The sequence below is a fragment of the Euphorbia lathyris genome, chromosome 1 (genome assembly GCF_963576675.1).
Source record: "Euphorbia lathyris chromosome 1, ddEupLath1.1, whole genome shotgun sequence".
Taxonomy (NCBI): Eukaryota; Viridiplantae; Streptophyta; class Magnoliopsida; order Malpighiales; family Euphorbiaceae; genus Euphorbia; species Euphorbia lathyris.
Genome location: NC_088910.1, coordinates 67,948,117 through 67,971,675, shown reverse-complemented (window position 1 = coordinate 67,971,675; position 23,559 = coordinate 67,948,117). Strand labels below are relative to the sequence as shown.

Here is a 23,559-nt window from a genome sequence, read left to right as displayed (position 1 = left end):
TTAAAGGTGATAGTAATAATAAATAAGCTGTCATCGTAACACAAATAATATGACAGCCTGCAAATAGGCTCATGTCATGTGACGTGCCTTCACATGACAAAACCCAACCGTCGTCTAAAGGTCCATCAGATGACAGCGAGTCCTTTGACAATTTTTTCTCTTGCGCGATGACGATTTTTAACAGTCATTTGAGAGGCTAATTGACGTAGTATTGCTTCGCAGACTTCACAAAATGTGATGCAAACTCATTTTGTGAAGCCATTTTATTTCGCATTTTGCCATTGAAATTGACAATAAACATATGATAAACGCATAAGAACGTTGAATAACGATGCATTCGATTCGCATAAGAAGAAAGAAACCAAGAGACGAAGAAGAAACAGGAAGATGAAGAACCATGCCTTCACAAAAAACAGAGAGACAAAGAGAGGAAGAAGGGACAGGATGATGAAAAAATTCTTGACGATTCGCACAATATAAAGGAAGGGGAAGATGAAATAGACAGGAATGTGGAGATGAAATGATGAAACCGATAGACGGGAAGGGGGAAGATGAAAGGTTTGGAGTATTTTGAGAAAGTCACAAATATACGGTCTAGATTTGTAATGACTTAAGTAATTGGTCTAAATATATAAATGAGCCTCCTATTTAATCCAATTTTATAATTTTCTTAAATATTATCGGAGATGATATGTATTAATCACTCTTCAAATCATTCAGTCAAATATTTATATTATTTTTAAAGGATGGACTAAAAGTCTTTTGGAGATGCTCTAACAACTAAGTTTGCCACATATAAGCTAACATATATATATATATTTTTTTATCAATGTGTGTAAAATATTTATTGTATTATGAATATAGTTTTAAGGGTGCCTTCTATGGTTACTTTGTTTTTTACAAAGTAACCCTTACTTTGTGTTTTTCACTATTGGATGATGGATTGTAAAATTCATTTAATGGTGAAAACACACAAAGTAAGACTTACTTTGTTAAAAATAAAATAAACATATATAAAACTGTTTCAATTTATTTAAAAGGTTTGATATAAAAGTCAAATAAATCAGTTCAAAATGTCCATAATATACAGAGTAAATTTTTATACATTAAATTTATACAATTTTTATACTTTCTTCACTTCCCCGAAAAAGTCATCCTTCCTTACCATTTCTTTTACAAAGTTTTCGCATACCAAAAACGACACAGTTTTCGTCTAAAATCACTTCGGTAGGGGTTTCTGAATTGCATCGGGCTCCAGTATCACAGACTTGCCTCGCAAAGCTGAGGCTTCTTTCTTTTCCACCGTCCGGTTCGGTTCTCATGCTTTGTTTTCCCTTTACAACTCTTCTCCATTCCTTAAATGGGTTCACTGTCAAAGCTTAAAACCCCGTCAATGGTGGTATAATTGTCACTGAGATACTAGTGATCAAGTGATACAAATCGACACTCTTTTACTTTAATTTGTTTTCTTTATTATTAATATTGTAATCTTTTATCACATTTTTTTGTTCTTGTTTTTCAGATTGAATATCTCTGAGGGCGAAATCTATCGCATTGGAAACCTGCACAAAGCTTAGTCCGAATTGGAAATGGTGAGTTAGGTTTCTTTTGATAGTTTCTGTTTGGTTATGCGGTGAAAGTATGAGAACGAACATCATAAAAGAGGTAGTTTAGGCGACGAGGCTTATAATTTCTTGCTTTTATAGCATTCCTTTATTTGGGCTAATTGTTTCTGGAATAACCATTTATAATGATTTCTTCTTGCTGTATCATAGGCAAATTTTATGTGAATAGTATATAAAATAAGAGGTTTGTTTTTATTTATTTAAAATGATTATTGAAGCCTTTCATTTTCGTTTGGATTATAGCAACGAGATATTAGGAAATGGTTAATGAAGGCTCATGACAAAGGCAGTGACGATGCCACAAAGCCTGTACAGCCTGCTTCAAAGAATACGGAGAAGAAACCTCCAGCTGCTGAGTCAAAGCCTGAAACACCCGTCAGTGTATTTTCATAAAGCTGGAGTTGCATATTGTAGTTTTAGCATTTTTTCTTAAAATTTTATTTTATCCTTTTGCAACAATTTTAGGTGCAAGGAGGCCAAGAAACTTCAAGAAGGAAAACTAGCAAGTATTTTGATAAAGACAAACAAAAGCAGAAAGATGTGAAGGAAATAGAGGAACTTCCAGCAAAGAGAAAAGCAGAAAATTATGGTGATCAATCGGTGAAATTCCCTCCTTCCAAGAAAGCTCACAAAGATGATGATACTGATGATGATTTTGTTTTGCTGGATAAGAAGAAAAGTTCTGTTGTGCTCGCTCCCAATAAGAGATTGAAGAGTGGTTCAGGTAGAGGAGTTGCTCAGAAACCTATAGATAATGATGCAAGTGATGAAGATGATAAGGACACTGAATCTCCCCTTAAGTCCAGTGGAAGAGGTCGCGGTGGTAGGGGCGGATCATCAGTATCAACTAGTGGAAGAGGCAGAGGGGGTGGGAGGGGTGGATTTATGAATTTTGTCGAGAGAAAAGATCCTCCACACAAAGGAGAAAAGGTAAAAAGCAAATCATAGACGCATGTTGCATTTAGATAAGCTTAAATTCATCATACTCTTTGTCTTTTTACTTATATCTTTTTTATTTTATTTTTCTTTTACAATCGCAGGAAGTCCCAGAGGGTTCTCCCGATTGTTTAGCTGGGTTGACTTTTGTAATCAGTGGAACACTTGACAGGTACTCTGTTTCTTCCTTTTTCTGTTCTCCAATTTCAATTCCTTGGAGTTACATTTGAGATTAGGCTATATATACATATATTCTTTGTGGTGCAATTTTTTTTCCTATTGAATATCCTAATGCAGTTTCTGCATATGTGTGGTATGATGGTATCATAATTCTGAAATTGTATTACATGCTGGGATAGCTTAACTCCTTTGATTATGTTCGTTTATGTGCCTTGAGCTTTGAAATGGGATCATACCAGCTATATTTTGAACTTTGATCATCTTTCCAGTTTGGAAAGAGAGGAAGCAGAAGATTTGATTAAACGACATGGAGGTCGTGTTACTGGATCTATCAGCAAGAAAACGGTCATCTCATGCTTCTATTTGTATTTTGCTTTATTTGCAATTCATGTCTAGTTATTAACATCATCTATATGCAGAATTATCTTTTATGCGATGAAGATATTGGGGGACGAAAATCTAGCAAAGCCAAAGAGCTTGGGTAGGTTATCTCAGATAAAACATAACTCAGAAGTTCTTATTTTTATTTTTTCATATTTCATTCTGAATTCCTAATTTTAATTCAATTATGTAGTACTAAATTCCTTACTGAGGATGGACTCTTTGATATGATACAATCATCAAATGGAAAAGCTCAAGTTCAAAAAGAGGAAAAGGAAGCTGTGCAGAAAGTTGCATCTCAGCTGAAGAAAACTCCTCAGAGGGCTGAAGTGAAGAGTACGAGTATGCTCCAAAATGACCATCTTTTTTTCTTTTCCAAATTATTTTAGTCATTTGTTAGTTACTGATAGGTTGATTGTGCTCCTGGCTTGGTTTATCTCTTCTGCAGTTTACTATTGAAATATTCCCTTGTCTTATTCTTGCCAATGTACTAGTTCAAACATAAAGAAGTTCCATACAGGTCCACGTTTTTGATGAAAATATCTGTACATATGCTATCTGTAATTTGGATCTGTTACGTAGAAAAGAAAGACTATTATTAATTGATTGCTATGCTTTCATTGCATGAGTTAAAGAATGATGTCGTGATAAGCTAGTTTGATATTCTGTTGTCACTCTGGGAGAAGTATATCAGTTGGTGTTACATTCTTTAGAGTTAGTCTGATTTCTAATTCTCTCTACCTATATAATGCCCCTCCACATTTTTTAATACTTAATCCTCTGTATTAAACTTGTGATGATAATTTTTTAGCACATATGTTTCTATTATTAAGTTGAAGCTGTAATCTGATACTTAGGAATCCTCATCTCTTGCCATGGAAGCTTCTGCGTGGGTATGGTGGGTGTTGGAAGACGGTTTTCAATCACCAAAACCACTGTGCTTTATTTGGATGGAGATAATAGGTAGATACGAAAACAAAAGAGAAATTATTAGGAGTTATACCTTGTTTTTACCTTTAATGAGGAAAGAAAAGAAAAAGAGGACTAGTTATCTCTTTAAGATTTAAGATCCATACTTCTTTCCCATTTGTATTCAATGAATAAGCGTTATCCTTTCTTATCCAATAAAACTTTGCATATGACTGTTTTATCCTTTCTTGTCACTTGATACTCTTACTGTCTTTATGTCGTTATCATGTTAAAAAGGTGAATTTTTGGAGTTGCAGTTTTGTTGATATGATGCATTAGAGTTTAGCTGTTATTTTCTTATTGGGTAAAAAGAAGTCTTTTAACTGAATGGTGGTCAGAAATTTTTACAAAAGGCATTGTGTAAAGACCAAATGAAGCCTACTCTGCAGTGTTTTTACTTCAGCATTTATATCACATTTCTACTTTGACTGCCCACTCTGCAGCCTCTAGATATTTTTTTTTGGCTTAATACCTTCGCAGCCCCTTTACCCCCCCAGCTTGTCCTTTTCTTTTTTCACTTTGCCCCCTCAGCTTAGGGGACAACCTATTAGCCCCCTTAACTCAACAACTGTAACACTTCGTGCCCCTTTATGTGCCTACATGGCATTGATTAGCCCCCTTGACTCACCTTGTGCATCCTATTAGCCCCCTCAATTCACCAAATGCAACACTGTGTGCCCCTTAGGTTTATATGTCTGTTTCAAAGCAATGAAGGAAGGGTTCAAATCAGGATGCGGAAGGTGTCTTGGAAGGTGTACTCAATGCCATGTAGGCACATAAGGGGCACGAAGTGTTACATTTGTTGAGTGAAGGGTGCTAATAGGTTGTCCCCTAAGTTGAGGGGGCAAAGTGAAAAAAGAGGACAAGTTGAGGGGGCTGCCAAGCTATTAAGCCTTTTGAGGAACTCTAGATATTCTTCTTGGTTTTTCCTTTCTAGTTATATTATTAGAGGGTGATGCAGTGACCTTGAATTGTGGAAGGGGGAATTCTATAGTTGTGTTTTAGCTTCTGCTAATGTGCTGGTCCTGCTGGACTTTAGTTGATCTGATGATATGTACTTTAGCATTTGATTTTTGAGCAAGCTGATGAAGATGTTGGGGAATATAATTTATATACTCCGTGTAAGTTTTGACCTGAATTTATACTTGCTGTGAAAACGTGGCAAAGTTTGAATTGTTTGATCTGCTTGCGTACTACATAATTACATTCCTTTGCTTTGTATGTAGAACTTCCAAACAACACAACTCACAATAGGATCAATGGTTTATAGATCAATTCTTCAACTTAACAGTATAGTTTAACAATAGGACTACACAGAGCTAAGCAAATAACAAGAGAATAAAAAAGAAATCATAATAGAACTCCTTCTCTCACACAGCAGAGGCTCCCCAAGCCATAGGCTGAGATCCCAAATTCAGAATTTCACAAAAGCTGCTCTCCACTACCTGTTCTCTCTCTATAACTATCTTCTTGCCCTCGCTTCTCTCTTCGCAAGTATTCTGTTCCATGCACCCCTACTCCCCTTCTCGAATAGACCTTAGACTCATAGACGAGTTGGTCCAGCAAATATCCTTTCTTCTCTCTATTTCTATCAATGTGTTTGAAAGTGATCCTATCTTTCTTTTTTGGAGTAGTGGTGTTTTACTTCTCGTGCCTACCTAGTTAGCATGGCCTTGCTGAATTACTTGGTTAAGTAAGTTTTTTGTTTGGTATCTTCTCACAAATGTCATAAAGTTGTTTTCATATCTAGGCAATTCTTTGACAACAAATATGAGCCGGGAAAATTCAACTACTGGTGCCTCTCCTGCAAAGAAGAATGAACAAGCTATCAAACATTCTACCCTTCCATGGACAGAAAAATATAGGCCAAAGGCTCCAAATGATATTGTTGGGAATCAATCACTGGTATGTGTAGTGGCCACACCTGTCCTTGATTTATTCTAACTAATCAAAATTTATTGTTATTTCGTTTAATTCCTTAGAACTGTTTTAATAAGCTTATTTTACGCATCTGATGTAGGTTAACCAGCTTCATAGCTGGTTGAAAAATTGGAATCAGCAGTTCCTTAACAGTGGAAACAAGGGAAAGAGCAAGAAACAAACTGAATCTAGTGCCAAAAAAGCTGTACTTCTGAGTGGGACGCCTGGTATAGGGAAAACATCCGCAGCAAAGGTGGTCAGTCAGATGCTTGGTTTCCAGGCAATTGAGGTTGGCGATGAAATTGTTGACATCCATTTTTTTGAGCGATTATTTCAGCATAAAATTACTCTGCTCTGCCGAAGTCTTGTATGTTTGATCTTGATGCTTCATATTCTATAATAAATGTGTCCTTCAGGTAAATGCCAGTGACAGTCGGGGAAAGGCTGGTGCCAAGATTAATAAGGGAATTGGTGGGAGCAATGCAAATTGCATAAAGGAATCAGTTAGTAATGAAACTCTGGGTGTTGGCATGAATAGGTTGATTTGCATTTTCAGCTTATTTTCATGTTGTGTAATGTTGATGTAGATCTTTCCTGATATGTGAGTTGATTGTTATGAAAATTTAGGTTAAAGCATCCAAAAACCGTGCTAATCATGGATGAAGTTGATGGAATGTCTGCAGGAGATAGAGGAGGAATTGCTGATCTTATTGACAGCATAAAGAAATCCAAAATCCCTATTATCTGCATTTGTAATGATCGTTATAGTCAGAAACTAAAGAGTCTAGTGAACTACTGCTTGCTTCTCAGCTTCCGGAAACCCACAAAACAGCAGGTTTATATTCCCACCTTGTTCATATATTTATATGAAATTAAATTCTTTGTTACAGTGGCTATTTTTTTCGATAATGGTTTGAATTTGTGATATTTACACTCTTTGTGGCTTTAGTGAAACTCCTGTGTGTTATTCAGGCTTTTTACCCGTTCAAATTAGAGATTTGCTTTGTTAGATTTTTTCCATAGATAGAGAAGGATATATAGAGGCCTTATTTTGCGCCGGTTGTTCTATTCATAGCCATAAAGGCTTGTATTCTAATTAGACCTGGCAATTATCGTGTTTCGTGTCAAAATCGTGTCATCTCATATTTATGTTCCATATGGTTTTATATGTTATAAATGCTAGAAAAATGATTTTTGTGTCAATCGTGTCGTGTCATTCGGGTTGGCTCTGTAATCGTGTTTTCGTGTCAGAAATTGCCACCTCTAATTCTAATTATCATTAGCAAGAATTTATAGTTTTATAGTAGTGATGCTAAGGAGATATGCTGTTTGACTTATTAGTATGAAGTGGCACTTCCATAACATGAGTCCGCACATTTTTGTGCTTAATCATTCCAATTGAAAAACCTGCATTGTTTAAATGCGCTGTTAGGCATTCTTTGTCACGAATGCCTGCAAATCGAGTCAGGTACTAGGCATACGAGAGGAATGTGTTATTATTATAATTTTTTGATTTGATCCATTAAGCAATCTCTATCTCTGATTCCACCAAGAAAAAGTGTTATATCAAAACAAATGAGCAGATAGAGAGAAAGTGGTTAAATTAGTGAGATTATTATTTGACATAAAATAGCATCCTAGAGCTAGTAGAACTAAAGGGGATATCTACCATGTTAGGTCAAATGAAAGGAACCCACCCCCCCCCCCCCCCCCCCCCCACTTTTAGTATTTTGAATAATGCTATAGTACTTGCGGATGAGGAAGATATTGATTTTTCAGAAGAATATCAAAGAGAAAAGAAATGGAAATGTGATGATAATGACAGTGAAGGATATATGAGTTTGATGGTTTTGAATAGACAAAAGCTTCTTCTTATTTGAGGGCCAATAATGCTATAGTACTTGCGGATGAGGAAGATATTGATTTTTGAGAAGAATATCAAAGAGAAAAGAAATGGAAATGTGATGATAATGACAGTGAAGGATATATGAGTTTGATGGTGAGTGTGCCTTATTGGTTGTTCTTTACAGTTAAGGTAAGGTTATTGCTTTAAGTCCCTTAAGCATCTTCATTTCACTCTTTTCTACATGTCCAGAACTCTGATTCGAAGTTTACACTCATTTTATGTTTTTAAGTAATATTTATATCATATAATAGTTCTTAAATTATGAATGCCTTTTCTTTTTGGCCCCTTACCTCTATTAGGCTCACCTATGCATTGTACTTAGGCTCTGGAACCCCTTAGTGCCATTATGTGCCTTTCTGTCTTTAATGACTATCACCATGGTGCTTTATCTTATGAGTTTTGTTAGGTGAAAATGAGGATTTGCAACTCATACTTAGGAGATATTTAACATTGAAATTGTGTCTGGTTCAGTTTTACATCTGATAAAAATATTGGTAATTTAATTCCAACAACATAAAGATCCATTCTTTTAGTAGTATTTATTCATCATCTGGGTATGGTCCTTTTGACTGCTGAATGGCATTTTTACTGAGATTCTAATTGTGTTTATTTAGCTATGACATTTTTGTCTTGTAATATATTAAAACATCAATTGGTTTTTTTTTTTTTTTTTTTTTTTTTTTTTTTTTGTGGAGGGAACAAAATCAAACAACAACAATAACAAAGCCTTAGTCCCGAAATGATTCGGGGTCGGCTAACATGAACCATCATATAAAACCGTGAAATCAAGTCGTGTTAGCAACACAAATTCGCTCCCTCCACTCCGTCCTATCCACTACCATATTTTCCTCAATTCCCAGTAAACTCATATCACTCTCGATCACCCTCCTCCAAGTTTGCTTAGGTCTTCCCCTACCCCTCACCACTACATCCCTTTGCCACTCTTCGATTCTCCTAACCGGCGCATCAAGCGCTCTACGTCTCACATGGCCAAACCACCTTAGTCGGTTTTCTCTCATTTTATTCTCAATAGATGTGACCCCTACTTTTGTCCTAATTATTTCATTACTCACCCGATCCTTTCTCGTATGACCACTGCCCAACACTCCGTACCATATAACAATGCTGGTCTAATTGCCGTCCGGTAGAATTTCCCCTTCAATCTATTAGGCATGCCAGGGTCACAAAGGAAACTCGTAGCACTCTTCCACTTCGACCAACCAGCTTTAATCCTATGAGCAACATCCTCATCTACTTCTCCATCCATTTGGATAATAGATCCTAAATACCGGAAGCACTCCGAGGCCTGAACAACTCTCCCATCTAGGGTGATTGTCCCTGCCTCCCTACTTCTATCGTTGTTAAAATTACACTCCAAATATTCTATCTTACTTCGGCTCAACTTAAAGCCTTTAGATTCTAGAGTTTGTCTCCATAGTTCCAACTTCCTCTCCACTCCTTCTTTCGTCTCATCAACCAACACAATATCATCTGCAAACAGCATGCACCATGGTATACCATCTTGAAGTGAACTTGTTAGTTCATCCATAACGATGGCAAAAAGAAATGGGCTTAGTGCGGAACCTTGATGCACTCCAATCGTAATAGGAAACTCTTCAGTCTTCCCAACACTAGTACGTGCACTCGTGCATGCTCGCTCATACATGTCCTTTATGATGTCAATATATTTCCGCGAAATGCCTTTCCTTATCAAGGCCCACCAAAGTACTTCCCTTGGTACCTTATCATATGTTTTCTCCAAGTCAATGAAAACCATATGCAAGTCTTTCTTCTTATTTCGATAGTGCTCCATTAATTGTCTCATTAGATGGATGGCTTCCATAATTGATCTTCCCGGCATAAAGCCAAATTGGTTTTCCGAGATCTTCACCGTCCTCCTTAGCCTTTGTTCGATCACTCGCTCCCAAAGTTTCATAGCGTGACTCATTAATTTGATTCCCCGATAGTTGGCACAATCTTGGACATCGCCTTTGTTCTTATACAAAGGGATTAAGATACTTTTCCTCCATTCTGATGGCATCTTATTGTTTCTCCAAATTTTGTTGAAGAACGTCGTCAACCATTCGATTCCTCTTTCTCCCAAACATCTCCAAATCTCAATAGGGATGCCATCAGGTCCTACTGCTTTCTTCAACTTCATCTTACTTAATGCCTTTTTGACTTCACCTTTTTGAATTCTCCGCAGGCATTCATGATTTATCATATCGTGATGGATACTTATATCTCCCACATCTTGTCTGCGATCTCCATTAAATAAGTCATCAAACTAGGACCTCCATCGTTCCTTGATATCCTTATCTCCAACTAGGACTTGCTAGTCCACATCCTTCACACATTTAACTTTTCCGAGATCTCGCGTCTTCCTATCTCTCATCTGAGCAATTCTATATATGTCTCTTTCCCCTTCTTTTGTATCCAATCTGGTATACAGATCCCGATTCACCTTTGCTCTAGCATCTCGTATGACCTTCTTTACTTTCCTTTTAGCCTCTTTGTATTTTTCGTAGTTCTCGTCACTCCTACATTTCCCCAATATTTTATAGGATTCTCGCTTACTCTTTACTGCTTGTCGTACTTCTTCTGTCCACCAAGATGTGTCCTTACCCGGTGGCATGCTACCTTTAGATTCCCCTAGAACTTCCTTCGCTACTTCCCTTATACTATGCTCCATCTTAGTCCATATCGAATCTATATCTAAATCCATATTACAAGTCCAAACATCTTTTTTGGTCATCTCATCCACAAATTTTTGTTGATTCTCTCCTTGCAATTTCCACCACTTAATCTTAGTCTCTACTTGTGGTGTTTGTTTTCTTATACATTTCCTACTTCGAAAATCAAGCACCACTACTCTATGTTGGGTTGTCGTACTCTCACCAGGGATCACCTTACAATCAATATAACTTTTTCTCCAAGCACTTCTTACTAAGAAGAAGTCAATTTGGCTCGCATTACCGCCACTCCGATAAGTCACTAAGTGGGATGTTCTCTTCATAAACCATGTGTTCATGATACTCAAGTCATAGGCTGATGCGAATTCCAAAATATCATTTCCTGCTTCATTCTTATCTCCAAAACCATACCCCCCATGAACACTCTCAAACCCATCTCGCCTAGAACCCACGTGTCCATTGAGATCACCCTAGTACCATTTTTTCATCCCTAGGAACCTGTTGCACCACTTCCTCTAAGTCCTCCCAAAAAGTTTGTCTTATAGAGACATCTAATCCTATTTGTGGCGCATATGCACTAATGACATTCACAACCTCATCCCCTATCACTAGCTTGACACTCATAATTCTATCGCTCTTCCTAGACACCGCTACTACATCATCAATATACTCCCTATCAATAAGAATACCTACTCCATTTCTACCCTTATCCTTTCCTGAGTACCAAAGCTTATAACCCCAAGGAGCTATCTCTCTAGCCTTGGCTCCAACCCACTTGGTTTCTTGTAGGCACATTATATTTATTCTCCTCCTTTTCATAACATCTACAATTTCAGCTAATCTTCCTGTCAAAGAACCTATGTTCCATGTCCCAAAGCGTAACCTACTACCCTTACCCCTACCCCTACCATTACCGTGGACTAGCTTATTTACCCGCAACCCTTGCATATTTGACACCACCCCTGGGTCCTGGGGTGGCGCGCCGCTTCGGGGCGACGACCTAGCAACCCTTGCACATTTATCACTACACCCGCGTCTAGGAAGTGCAACGCGTCGCTGAGTAGGGAACGCCTCAATGGTATTTATAGTATGGTTCATGTCATAAGATGTGGCTAAATTTTACGCTGGCCGCCACAAACATCCGAATCTATAACCAAATTAGTTCGGATTGATGTGAGATCATATCTCTTCCCTTCACGTAACCGGAAAAACGAACTTTGAATCTCTCCGAAGATCGTCCTTACCGAGACCAAACCACACAGAGTCAATCCAAACAGATAGGGCGACCAATCACGTCCGCACACACGTATTTCCAAGTGATGATTGGCGGCGACTCGAAACCTTAAACATAGACAAAATTTATTAGCCTAGCATTGTTAGCACTAAAAGCAACCGAGGGCTAAAATATTACTGAATTAGTAAGTGCTGCGGCTTAGAACTAGATATCAGGTATGTATTTTACAACCTTATTCATGGAATTAGGAAGGACGATATTCTTCTGTAGTTTTTGTGGCAGTGTTGATTTTTGTTGTATCAAAAGACTGGTGGTTGGAAGATGTAATTATGGTATTGGTTAAGCTTGTGATGAATGGTGTGCCAATGGTAGCATAGTATTCCTAGTTCACAGTAAGATAATAGCTGCTACATACAAGCTATGTAGAACTATTTTTAATACTTGACATAATTAAGTATTTTTGAAATGCTGAAAGTTAAAATATCTTGAACATTTTAAAATTAAGATCTCAAATAATGGTGTTATCAACCACAGCAAGGACTGAATTTTTTAACTTTAAGCTCTTAACCTTAAATTCCTTCTTTTTTTTTTTGGCTCTGCAATTTATAAGGCACAGGAAGCAGGGGGCTTGCCAGTCCATGAGTTGATATTGAGCAGTAGCATAGATGTTGATTCTATTGTTGAATAAGATGAATTATTGAGCAGTAGGATGGATGATTATTGTTCTCATGTTTCACTCTCTTGTAGTTTTGCCAAAAATCTTGGACTTGTGATTCATTCTATAAAAGGTTTGATCTATTGGTTTATCTGTGAATTTTTTTCCTATTTCTTTCACTTGGGGCATTCGACATTTGAATATCTGTTATGATGAATTGGTGAACTGTGGCACTTTACTTTACTCTTCTTTCTCTCTGTTTCCATGTTATGGGCCCACAAATAGGATCTTGTCACAGGTCTTTTCACAAGAAAATTCTTGATTTCCCTTGCTTTTCCTGTTCTTCGATTCGCCTATCCTTGACGCTCAATGGTGATTGTAAGAAAATCACTGAACTCCCTTAATTCTCTTTTCCACTGTAAAATTCTTAATTCCCTTTATTGAATATAATCCTCCCTTTTAAATAGAGAAGAAAACTCCAAAGTAATAAAACTTCTAAATAAGAAAACTTCCTAAATACTAAAACTCCCTAACAATGAGAATCCCTAGATAATAGCATATTAAATAATAAAGCTTTCTAAATAAATTAAAACATTAAATATAATAAAATCCTTAAATAATAGAGCTCCTAAATAACAGAATATTAAATAATAAAACTTTCTAAATAAGATCAATATCCTAGTATCCGTACCATACCCCCTTGTAGTGTGAGTTATAGAAGTTTACTCATTAGAGTTGTGCCATTGTTCTGGAAATATTAGGTAATCAGTTTGGATCTTGGATTAATTTTTTTTTTTTTGGCCGTAATTGGGGATTGAAGAGGCAGATTTTGAACTAGACCTCCCACCTCACTAGAGCTACATCCAATATTGTTGAACTTGTATTTAGCTGTTTGAAAATGTCAACTTTAGTTCTTTCTCAAAGAAGTTCAAGAGAATAATATACATGACCCATGTACTTGATTTTCTGCGTAATTAACGGTGATTGGTGAAGAAACCAGATTTGCATGTGGAAGTTCGGTATCGACACCTTTTATGAAGGGAGCTCCACATCTTCAACTTTTGCCACTTTCAAATACGGCTGCTAATTTAACTTATTTATTTACTATAAAGGCATGGTTTGTACATCGCCTTTTTTTGTTGTAACTATTTATGAATCAACCAGTTTGCCTTTTTAATCCATAAGTCACTCTTATTTGGTTCCTGGACACCTAGCCTTGCCATTTTCTTCCATGCACCACTTGTTTACTTTGTAAGACATCTTGTGCAGAATTTGAGGTGGGTTTCAAATTCAATGAACGTGATTTCAAGGCAGTGAGACAAAGAATTCAATATGTGTGGAAATCTAAGACATTATCTTAATGTTTCACTAGTGGTGCAAGTTGTGAATGGCGAAAGCCTCAAGTTAATACTTGTATTTGCACAAAGAAGGGCTTCAGATTGGAGCTTTTATAATATATACTACTTGTGCATCCTCTTTGTCAGTGGCATGATTTTTTTTTGTTAACTTGTTGCTTGCTGTATGCATATGACGTACATTTTCTTAGCTATGCATCTTCTATTGTAACATATTTTGAGGGGTACATGAGATTATATTGGAGTTGAATTTGATTTATGGCAGATGGCGAAAAGGTTAATGCAAATTGCAACTGCAGAAGGCCTTAAAGTTAATGAGGTATGCTACTTGAATATTAGTGATTTTTTTTTTTTAAAATTGGAGTTTGTATCATCTTGTGGATGCTCTCCACTATTTTATTTGTATTGCAGAATCGTTAATTGTGTGAGTATTATTTGAATCAAAAGCTTTGGTTGCATTTACCAACTTACATTATTTGATGCTATTCATTAATCAAGAAAGTTCACAAATTTGCGCTGATTTATCCAAATGGGAAGAGAACCAGGCAAGTAGAAGTGATTTGATTGATGCACTTCATTGTCGCATAGAAGTATTTTCAGATTGCCATTTTGTAAAGAAGGATTTTTGATAGAAAAAAACTAGAAACCCTCCTAAAAAAAGAATGAAAAAATAAATTTGCATGGCAATCATAGTTTAAGGAAAAGAGTGGCACAATTGATAGATTGAAAGATGATATGCTGCTGAATGGTGATCACTAGGCAAGTACTCATGTGATATTATACCAAAAAAAGTTGCTTATGTCAGTCACCCGACTCTTTTTCCTGTTTGTGGTGCCTATTTTTTTCTTTATATATATATATGTAGGTGACAACATCATTTTGGGCAAAAGTGTTTTTGCATTACACTTTGTAGGTCTCTTTTATACTCATTATATTACTATGCTTTTATTTTTAAGAACTTTTTTTTTTTTTACACTTCCTTGGAGTTCTTTATTAGTCTAGGCCTCCATCAAATGGCACATAATATATCTATAAATACTTTATTTAAAACTATAGAAGAAAAATTTGTATTGTATGATATTATATTTTGATTTCTTTTGTATGGGATATATATTATTTTTGTTAGTACTAGGAATTTATACTTGAATATTACTGTTCAATTCTTGAACAGAATATGAATATTACATTCTTAATGCAATATTGATTTTACGACTATCATACTATGTATTCATCTTGTGGCATACGAAACCTCCAAATAATTTTGCAGAATGTGGTCCTACTTCAGTCTGGTACTCAATAAAATGATTTATTTATTGATGCAATTCTATTGTATAAATGTCAACATAGTAGGAAATCATAGTTTGTAAATAGAATGAAGTGCTTAATAATCTCTGGGAGTCTTCTTGTACACGTATTTTTGATATTCTTTGGGTGCTGGAATTAAATGTATGGAAAATTCAGGGTTTTCCCCATGTTTCCTCCTGTCCATTAAGTTTACTTTTTTTATCATTAATTTATAGCTTTCGCAGCTTATTTAATTACTTGTACTGTTTGATGTTTCTTGCATTCAAGCTCTAGTGGTTTGTCAATCAGCATGTTTCTTATGATTCCACTTTTGTAATAAGTTGTCTTTTCATCCTTCTCTCTCTCTCTGTCTCTCTCTCCTTTCTTTCTGGTTTCTAGATTGCTCTTGAGGAACTTGCAGAAAGAGTGAATGGAGATATGCGCATGGCACTCAACCAGTTGGAATATATGAGCCTCTCCATGTCAGCTATTAACTATGATGATATCAGACAGCGCCTTTCTAGCAGTAGAAAGGATGAAGATATTTCTCCATTCACAGCTGTTGACAAGTACGTCTTGTCTTTGATGATCCAGTTTTTACTAATTCAACCACGTGCTTCAATTTCTATTCTATATAACGGTTTTTTATAGAATAATATATCAAATTGGCGCATCATTTTCTCTGTTGAAGGATCCATTATTAGATCTTCTTGCATTTTTTCATGCTTGGTGGCCTCGATAGTGCTGTGCTTCTCTCTGTTATAAGCCTGGGATTTAGTTATGGGACGAGAAAGATTATTTGATTTGTTTGCTGTTTTTCTTCCTTTAGAACCTACGATATCTAAAAGAAGGGGCTCCTTACGGAAACCTTTGATCTCTTGAAATAATTGTCTGAAAATACTTGTTTGTCTTCCATTTTATTTCTTTCAACCTAAATAGTACATAGGGGTCTGTAACTGTAAATGAAATTACTGCATAATGCAGTTACTAAGAGGAAAGCCAGTTTTATTACAAATAAAATACTTTGGGCTTGTAGGAAGAGAGCTAGGGCACATGGCATATATTAATAACATTATGGGTCGCTGCTGGCCCATAACGCTGCCATTTTTGCTTATTTAAGGTTTTGAGAAGCTGTTTTTCTTGCATTAATGTGAATTATTCAGAAGTTTTCTTACAAAACACTTGCTATCTATTAATCCCTTCGGTTGTAGGCTTTTCGGTTTCAATGGAGGAAGGCTGAGGATGGATGAGCGAATTGACCTTAGCATGAGTGATTCTGATTTGATCCCTCTTCTTATTCAGGTTCTTTTCTTTCCTGTATAACTAAGCGAAAACTTTATTGGCAATCAAAAAAATTCATGAAAAGTAGACCCTTGAAAATGGTAAATAGAACGTGATAGACACCCCAGCTTTGAAGTTGATTATGATACCACTGAGATGCCAAATTTGAAATTGGAGGATTTTAAGTTTTGGTTAATTTGGCAGGAAAACTATATTAACTATCGGCCAAGCTCAATTGCTAAGGATGACAGCGGGATGAAGCGAATGAGCATGCTTGCACGTGCTGCTGAGTCTATAGCTGATGGAGATATAATTAATGTGCAGATTCGAAGATATCAACAATGGCAACTTGCTCCATCAAGTTGTGTTGCTTCCTCTATTATTCCGTATGTATTTTCTTATGGGCCCTCAGATTTAAATGTTCAGAACTCTTCTTGTGGATTTCAATTTGAAACTTGGGCTGTTATCTCATTGTGTTGTTTGAATCAGTGCGGCATTGCTGCATGGATCAAGGGAGACACTGGAACAGGTAATAATCATGCGTCTCCCGTTTTCAATGTGCTGGTTGGTCCTGTCCTTTCTTGTTCTACCATATGGGTGGATCTGAGTTGGTAGTTGTTTGTGCTTATTTTGCTAAATTAGTAAAATCTCTCATGCAATACATAGCATAAAGAGGCTGCAAATGCACTTCAACTTTGCTCTTACTTCTTGTAATGATTATTTTTCAAAAGAAAGATTAGGTTAGGGAATATTTGAATAGCCGATTGATTGGCAGTATGATTACTTACTATTTTTGAAGGATGATTAGCTGTATGGTTAGGCATGTCATTCTAATTATCTGAAATACCTTGAAACAAGAATATTACTTTAAACAATGATTTCAACTTCTCTAGTTGATAACATGGCTTGATGATTTAGCCTAGTTTTGTTTGCTACAAATCCAGTAATTACTCTTATTTATCCGTTTGTGTCGTTTACAAAATTTACTAGTATCTCATATTGAATTCTCGCTCTATTTGCTTTTTAACCTATAGAAGAAGTCACATTCATTCCTGCTGGACTTTTAACTTGTAGGTTGAGGATATGTTAGGGTTCTCTCTCTGTCTCTCAAACCATTAAACCATTTCATCAGATTTTTCTGCAATGTAATTTAAATTGACGGACTCCTTAACTTAATTTGACGACTTTATGACGGTCTTGGTTAACTAAAACTTTAATAAAACTACAGCTTCTTTTGATGACTGGAAATTGATAGCAATATATGCCAACATTTTATGGTTATTGAGCTTTCTGTAAATAGATTCTATTGTTGTTTTATTTTTCCATGTGTAGTATAAATTTCTGGGATCATACGAGAAAGGACCGGGTGAGTAATGAAATAATTAGGACGAAAGTAGGGGTTACATTTATTGAAAATAAAATGAGGGAAAACCGACTAAGGTGGTTTGGCCAGATAAGACGAAGAGCGCTTGATGCGCCGGTTAGAAGGATTGAAGAGTGGCAAAGGGATGCAATGGAGAGGGGTAGGGGAAGGCCTAAGCAAACTTGGAAGGGGGTGATTGAGAGTGATATGCGTTTATTGGGGATTGAGGAAAATATGGTAGTGGATAGCGCGGATTGGAGGGAGAGAATTTATGTCGCTGAGATGACTTGATTTCACGGTTTCGTATGATGGTTCATGTTAGCCGACCCCAAATCATTTCGGGACTAAGGCTTTGTTGTTGTTGTTTTTGTTGTTATACAATTGCTTTGATGCTTGACCTGATAAATTTGCAGTATTTTGACATTATCTTAATGCTGTTTGATATTTTTATAGTGATTTGGCTTTTCAGGGAGAACGAAACTTTAACAGATTTGGTGGTTGGCTAGGAAAGAATTCAACTATGAGTAAAAATTTGAGGCTTTTGGAAGATTTACATCTTCATCTTCTTGCATCTCGTGGATCTAATTTGGGGAGGTAACTTTGTTACATCCAAATTATAATTTTTAGCATGAGGCACATGATGTGGAGTTTAATTCTTAAATATCTTTGGGAAATGCTAAATGTCTTACGCTTCTTGGCACATTGTTTAGGATTCTGGTCCTGTTTATTTATAAGGGTAGAAATGTGGTAGGATTAGATGCTTCTCTAAAGATAATACGTATATAAAAAAAAATATATGATTTTTCTAAATAAGTAAAAGGAAATGTTCTAATGTATGGTGTTTTGGCCTTTTTCTTTGCCAATTTATCTGCTGAAATGTCAATATGCAGCAGCAGTCCTATTCTTTCTCCTTTTATTCTACTTTGGCCTGATCCTGGTGAAAATCTTACAGGGAGACTCTTCGACTGGAATATCATACGATTCTTTTGAAACAATTGACTGATCCTCTTCGGGTGCTGCCTAAGGTTCGAAATATATTTTCTTTCTCCTTTTCCATAACAGAGTGTTGATGGCTTCAATATATCATTTATGTTCACGAGATACCAATATTCTGGAAGTAATTGGTTGGTCATTTGCATTATTATGTATTTGATGATGATTAGGATGAGGCCATTGAGAAGGTTGTGGAGTTCATGAATGTTTACTCGATAAGTCAGGAAGACACTGATACTATTCTGGAGTTGTCAAAATTTCAGGTGATCATATCTGCTTTTATGAAAACCATTATTATTGTATTTACAAATTGTGAACCTTTTATGTTTATTTATTAGGGGCATCCAAATCCCATGGATGGCATTCCATCTGCCGTCAAAGCAGCTCTGACCAGAGCATACAAAGGAAGCTCAAGGATGGTACGATCTGCTGATTTGGTCCCACTTCCTGGCATGAAAAAGGCTCCCAAGAAGCGTATTGCAGCGCTTTTAGAACCATCTGATGATGGTTTAGCAGCGGAAAATGGTGATGTGTTGGTAGACACAGAAGACGAAAATTCAGATGAAGAAGATTTGGGTAAATAATGTAGTTTAATTGTGGTTGATATCATATCACCATGTAATTTCTTCATCTCATGGTAGAATTATTTGTGATATTTGTGCTTTTATCGGTCATTAGTTCATATTTTGTCTCTCCTTTGCATGATCTCCAAGAATCACGTCGTTTGTGAATTAGGATGTGGAATTTATTTTTCTCCAACACCCACCAAAGAACCCAGCCTATCCTGGTACTATATTAGCTCTATTCCTACCTAGTTGTAGTTGGTGCTTAAGTACCTCTCTTTTTTTAAAAAAAATAATAATTTGCGCACAATGCGCTTACATTAAAGAAGAAAGAAAAATCCCCACCAGACCCGGATGTGATTCGAACCCATGACCTCCCTAGTCATAGGTAAGCTCTCAACCACTAGGCTAAGAGCTTCACCACTAGGCTTAAGTACCTCTCTTGATTCTTCTTTTTCATTTAATAATTATGTATCTTTTTGGGTAGAAATTCACCCCTATTTATTTGTTTATTTATTATAAGATCCTCTGAAATAACCTTTTCATCCAGTTAATCTCGATCTTATTGAATTTTTTTATCTTCACATTTACGAATGGAATAATCTGTAGGGCACTGTTGAACATGTCGAAACCACGGAAGATGTCTTTCCCTTGTTTTTATCTTGAATAGTTAACTTTTCTTTTATCTGGTCCATCAATAATGTGTTCCTCATCTCTGGTATGCTCATTTTTTCAATATATTGTCTCTTTACTCACTTGGATAACAATCTAAAGAATGCGTGGGATTCGAGTATGTGAGGCAGATGAAGAGCTGGTGTTCTCATTTGATTTGATTAAACTTGTGGTTTCAGGAGGTGGTGATGGTGAGAAGTTGCAGTCTGAACTTGATAGTTTGAATTCAAAAGGTAGGTCTGATCGATTTTCTGTTGCGGATCCTAGTAAAAAAGAAAAGTGTATGGGCTCAATATGTGGTGATGGTATTTTGGTTGCAGGAATCAAAGTAGAGATGGAACTGACAAAGTCAAATGGTAAGAAGGCTGCAGCAACAGGAAGAGGAAGAGGAAGAGGAAGAGGAAGAGGGGATTCAAAGAGAAAGAGATAGATAGATAACAGGTTTTTTTTTGTTTTGTTTTGAAGATATCTGTTGAAATCTCAATCCCTCCTTTTCTCTGTCATCAGTTTTCAGTTCAAATATTTAGTAGACGTGGTCTTATACTCCACTTTTTCACCTTTGTTCACTACCCAAATCTAAGTTTTTATTTCTATTTACACCTTTATTCACTGCCCAAATCTAAGTCTTTGTTTCTATTATATTTAGCCATTTTCACTTGTGTATAATTCCAGATAAATACTCTGTTTTATTATACTCCGTGTTTAAGGTTTCTCAGTAGTGTTTATTTGCATCCTAAATGACCAAATGAATTTCGTCATTTATTGTTAGCTATACGCTTATTAAATTTAAGCTTTAGGATCCTATGAATCTCAATCATAAGATCCAATAAGTCTAGATCTAACGGTTTTGGCCATTCAGAGTCTGTGAACATTACTACTGCAAGGTTTTTATATAAATATTAATGCTAAAAGTAGCTAAACATTACCATATCACCTTTTTACAATAATATTGATTTTTTTTTTTTTTTACAAATTTCATTCCTTTTATCATTGAGGGTGAAGTTGTAAAAACATATTTATTATTTAGCTACTTTTTAGGCTAATTCGCAATAATAAAGTGTCATATTTGCGAGTGTTGCATGTCAATAAACTTGATTTAGTCAACACGAGTAGGGTGGGGACCCAGTGGAGTTGTAATCAAAACCAATTTTTTTTTTCTTTTCTTCTTCGTGCTAGAAGTCCTTGTTGAGGTAGGATTGAGGAGGTTCAATAGAATATCAAACAAGCTCATTGTAATAATTGTAATGGATGACGGAGAAAAAAAAATTCCTTACAAAAGAGTTGCATTTTCTTTTATTCATGATGACCGTATCGAGGCTTTTATTCAATGCGAGTAAGGGTGGAGACTAATCGAAAACAATTTTCATGTTAGAAGTCCTTGTTGATGCAAGATTGAGGAGGGTTTAGTATACTCTCAAACAAATTCATTTTAATGACTTGCTTTTAAAAGAGACTAGAGAAAAAAAAAAACAAAATTTTCCTTACAAAAGAGTTGCATTTTCTCTTGAGATCCCTGCCATACGCTAAAATTTGAAGCATCATATTGATTCACTTTGCTCATGAGATTGTTTAGGGTAAGCGAGAGTTGAGCACTTGGAAAAGCAACTCTTTGTTTTGAGCCAACTAGTTCCTCATCCTCGATGACCTCATTGAGGCCCTTATTTAATGTGAGTTAAGGCAGAGACTAGATAGAGTTGTAATCGAAACACATCTTTTCTCGTGTTAGAAGTCCTTGCTGAGGCATGACCGAGAAGGGTTCAACAGACTACCAAACAAACTCACTCTCCTGATGTGCTTTCAAAAGAGATCGGAGAAAAAAGAAAAAAATTCCATGAAAAAGAGTTGTAATTTCTTTTGAGAACCGTGAGGGTCTTCATATTGATCCACTTCGTTCAGGAGATTGTTTAGAGTAGACAAGAGTTGAGCATTTGGAGACACAACTCTTTTTTCCGAGCCAACCAGACCCTCATCCTCGACGACCTCATAGAATCTTTTACATAAGCTTCAACCTCACCATTAGAGGGGGAGCCAACATCCCTAATATCGAAGGGTATGTCCTCGTATAATTTTTCGAACATATCCTTGATACCAAGTAGGGGTGAGTACTGTTCAGTATGATTCGGGGATTTGAAAATCTCTAAAATTGTATCCAATAAAATCAATTGTACAATTCAGTTCGGTGCTAAAGAAAAGGTCAACGGTTCATCCGGTTCTGGATCTTTTTTTTTGGATATCGACGGTTCCAAAATCTCTAACATATTTATTCAGTAATATTAGGAATTTGAAAATCTCCAGAATTGTACCTAATTAAGTCACGGTACAATTCGGTTTGATCATGTAGAAAAAGTCAACAATTCAATATATTTTTTCGGGTATTCGACCGGTTCAAGAATCTACATAAGGGACGCCTTCCCAAAAAAGTCGGCTGAAGCTTTGAGTTTCTCTCTGAGTCTCCTCCTATAACTCAGAGTTTATCTCTTCATCCCTCCTGACAATAGCCTTCGATTTTGCAAGTTGAGCTCGAAGGACCTTTAGTTTCTTCACCCAACTTTGGCTGCCTTCCATCTGCAAAAGTAACATATAATTATCCATAAAAGAGAAGCACAAAGACTCATAGAGGCAACTTTCTAAATAAAGTGCTTCAAGACCACCCTAAGAGACTTCCCCTCCATCAAAGGAAGGAAGGTGTTGGATTGAAGATCTGCCATTGCACATGATGATAGTGCTTCAATCGATAATATAATTTATTATAAAATGTGCCTTATATAAATACTCTTATAAAATAATATCACAATTTAAATCTTTATAAAATAATATAATATTTTTTTCTCTCTCTAAGTGAAATGTCTTCTCCTTTCCTTCCACCGCATATCATCTTCTCCTTCAATTTGTAGATTTTACCTTCATCTCTCCCTCACTTTTCTTTTACTTTCTCTACAACTGCAATTTGGATTTGAGGGGAATTAAAATAAACATAGAAACTGATGGAAGAACCCATTTTGAGTATGATGTAAACATTCATGGAAATGTTGAGATGCAAGTGTGAGTTAGTTGGTGTTAAAAGTCCCACATTGGAAGATTGTGAGATTGGTGAATGTTATATAATTGGAAAGGATCCATTAACCCACTATCTTAGGGTTTTGGGTTAAGTGTGGTGTCAAGCCCATTACTATATCCATTCACAAGGCTCAAAGTTTCTCTCTAATTTAATGTTTTACTTTACTAAATAGATTTGTGACAATAATTAGAATCTTCTCGTTTAATTATCACTATCAATTTGAGTATCGCATGTGTTATATTATCGAGAATATAAACTCAATTGTCCAATTAAATTATACGTGGTTAAAATCCACTATCTTAGGGTTTTGGGTTAAGTGTGGTGTCAAGCCCATTACTATATCCATTCACAAGGCTCAAAGTTTCTCCCTAATCGTAAAAAGGCTCCCCGGATTACCTAACATAGTGACCATACTTGGAGCAATTATAACACTGAATATTGGACTTGCCGCGTCATTCATTCGGCCTCCAGTTTCCTCTTCCTTGACCGCA

General features: G+C 36.1%; 1 protein-coding gene across 3 annotated transcripts; it reads left to right on the top strand.

The window, feature by feature from the left end:
• Positions 1-1,154: 1,154 nt before the first annotated feature.
• LOC136200819 (replication factor C subunit 1) lies at positions 1,155-20,720 on the top strand. 3 transcript variants are annotated; one of them, XM_065991304.1, is made up of 23 exons: positions 1,155-1,309; positions 1,523-1,592; positions 1,869-2,000; positions 2,091-2,555; positions 2,666-2,733; positions 3,011-3,086; positions 3,161-3,222; positions 3,316-3,464; positions 5,842-5,996; positions 6,112-6,300; positions 6,428-6,549; positions 6,639-6,846; positions 14,120-14,173; positions 15,538-15,707; positions 16,350-16,440; positions 16,624-16,805; positions 16,909-16,948; positions 18,252-18,376; positions 18,735-18,807; positions 18,946-19,038; positions 19,114-19,351; positions 20,190-20,243; positions 20,331-20,720. In XM_065991304.1, exons 2-23 carry the CDS (start codon positions 1,590-1,592, stop codon positions 20,438-20,440), a joined length of 2,859 nt encoding a protein of 952 aa, XP_065847376.1. In that variant the 5' UTR covers positions 1,155-1,309; positions 1,523-1,589; the 3' UTR covers positions 20,441-20,720. The 3 variants fall into 3 exon arrangements, with proteins under 3 accessions (XP_065847376.1, XP_065847381.1, XP_065847370.1); XM_065991309.1 differs by having other exon boundaries at positions 1,173-1,399; XM_065991298.1 differs by having other exon boundaries at positions 1,173-1,430.
• Positions 20,721-23,559: the final 2,839 nt, after the last annotated feature.

Bases quoted from the DNA above. Each gene is read 5' to 3' on its own strand.
- LOC136200819 (XM_065991304.1), top strand. The intron at 16,806-16,908 runs GTATGTATTTTC...TGTTTGAATCAG, and splicing joins GTTGCTTCCTCTATTATTCC to TGCGGCATTGCTGCATGGAT. The intron at 19,352-20,189 runs GTAAATAATGTA...TTGTGGTTTCAG, and splicing joins TTCAGATGAAGAAGATTTGG to GAGGTGGTGATGGTGAGAAG.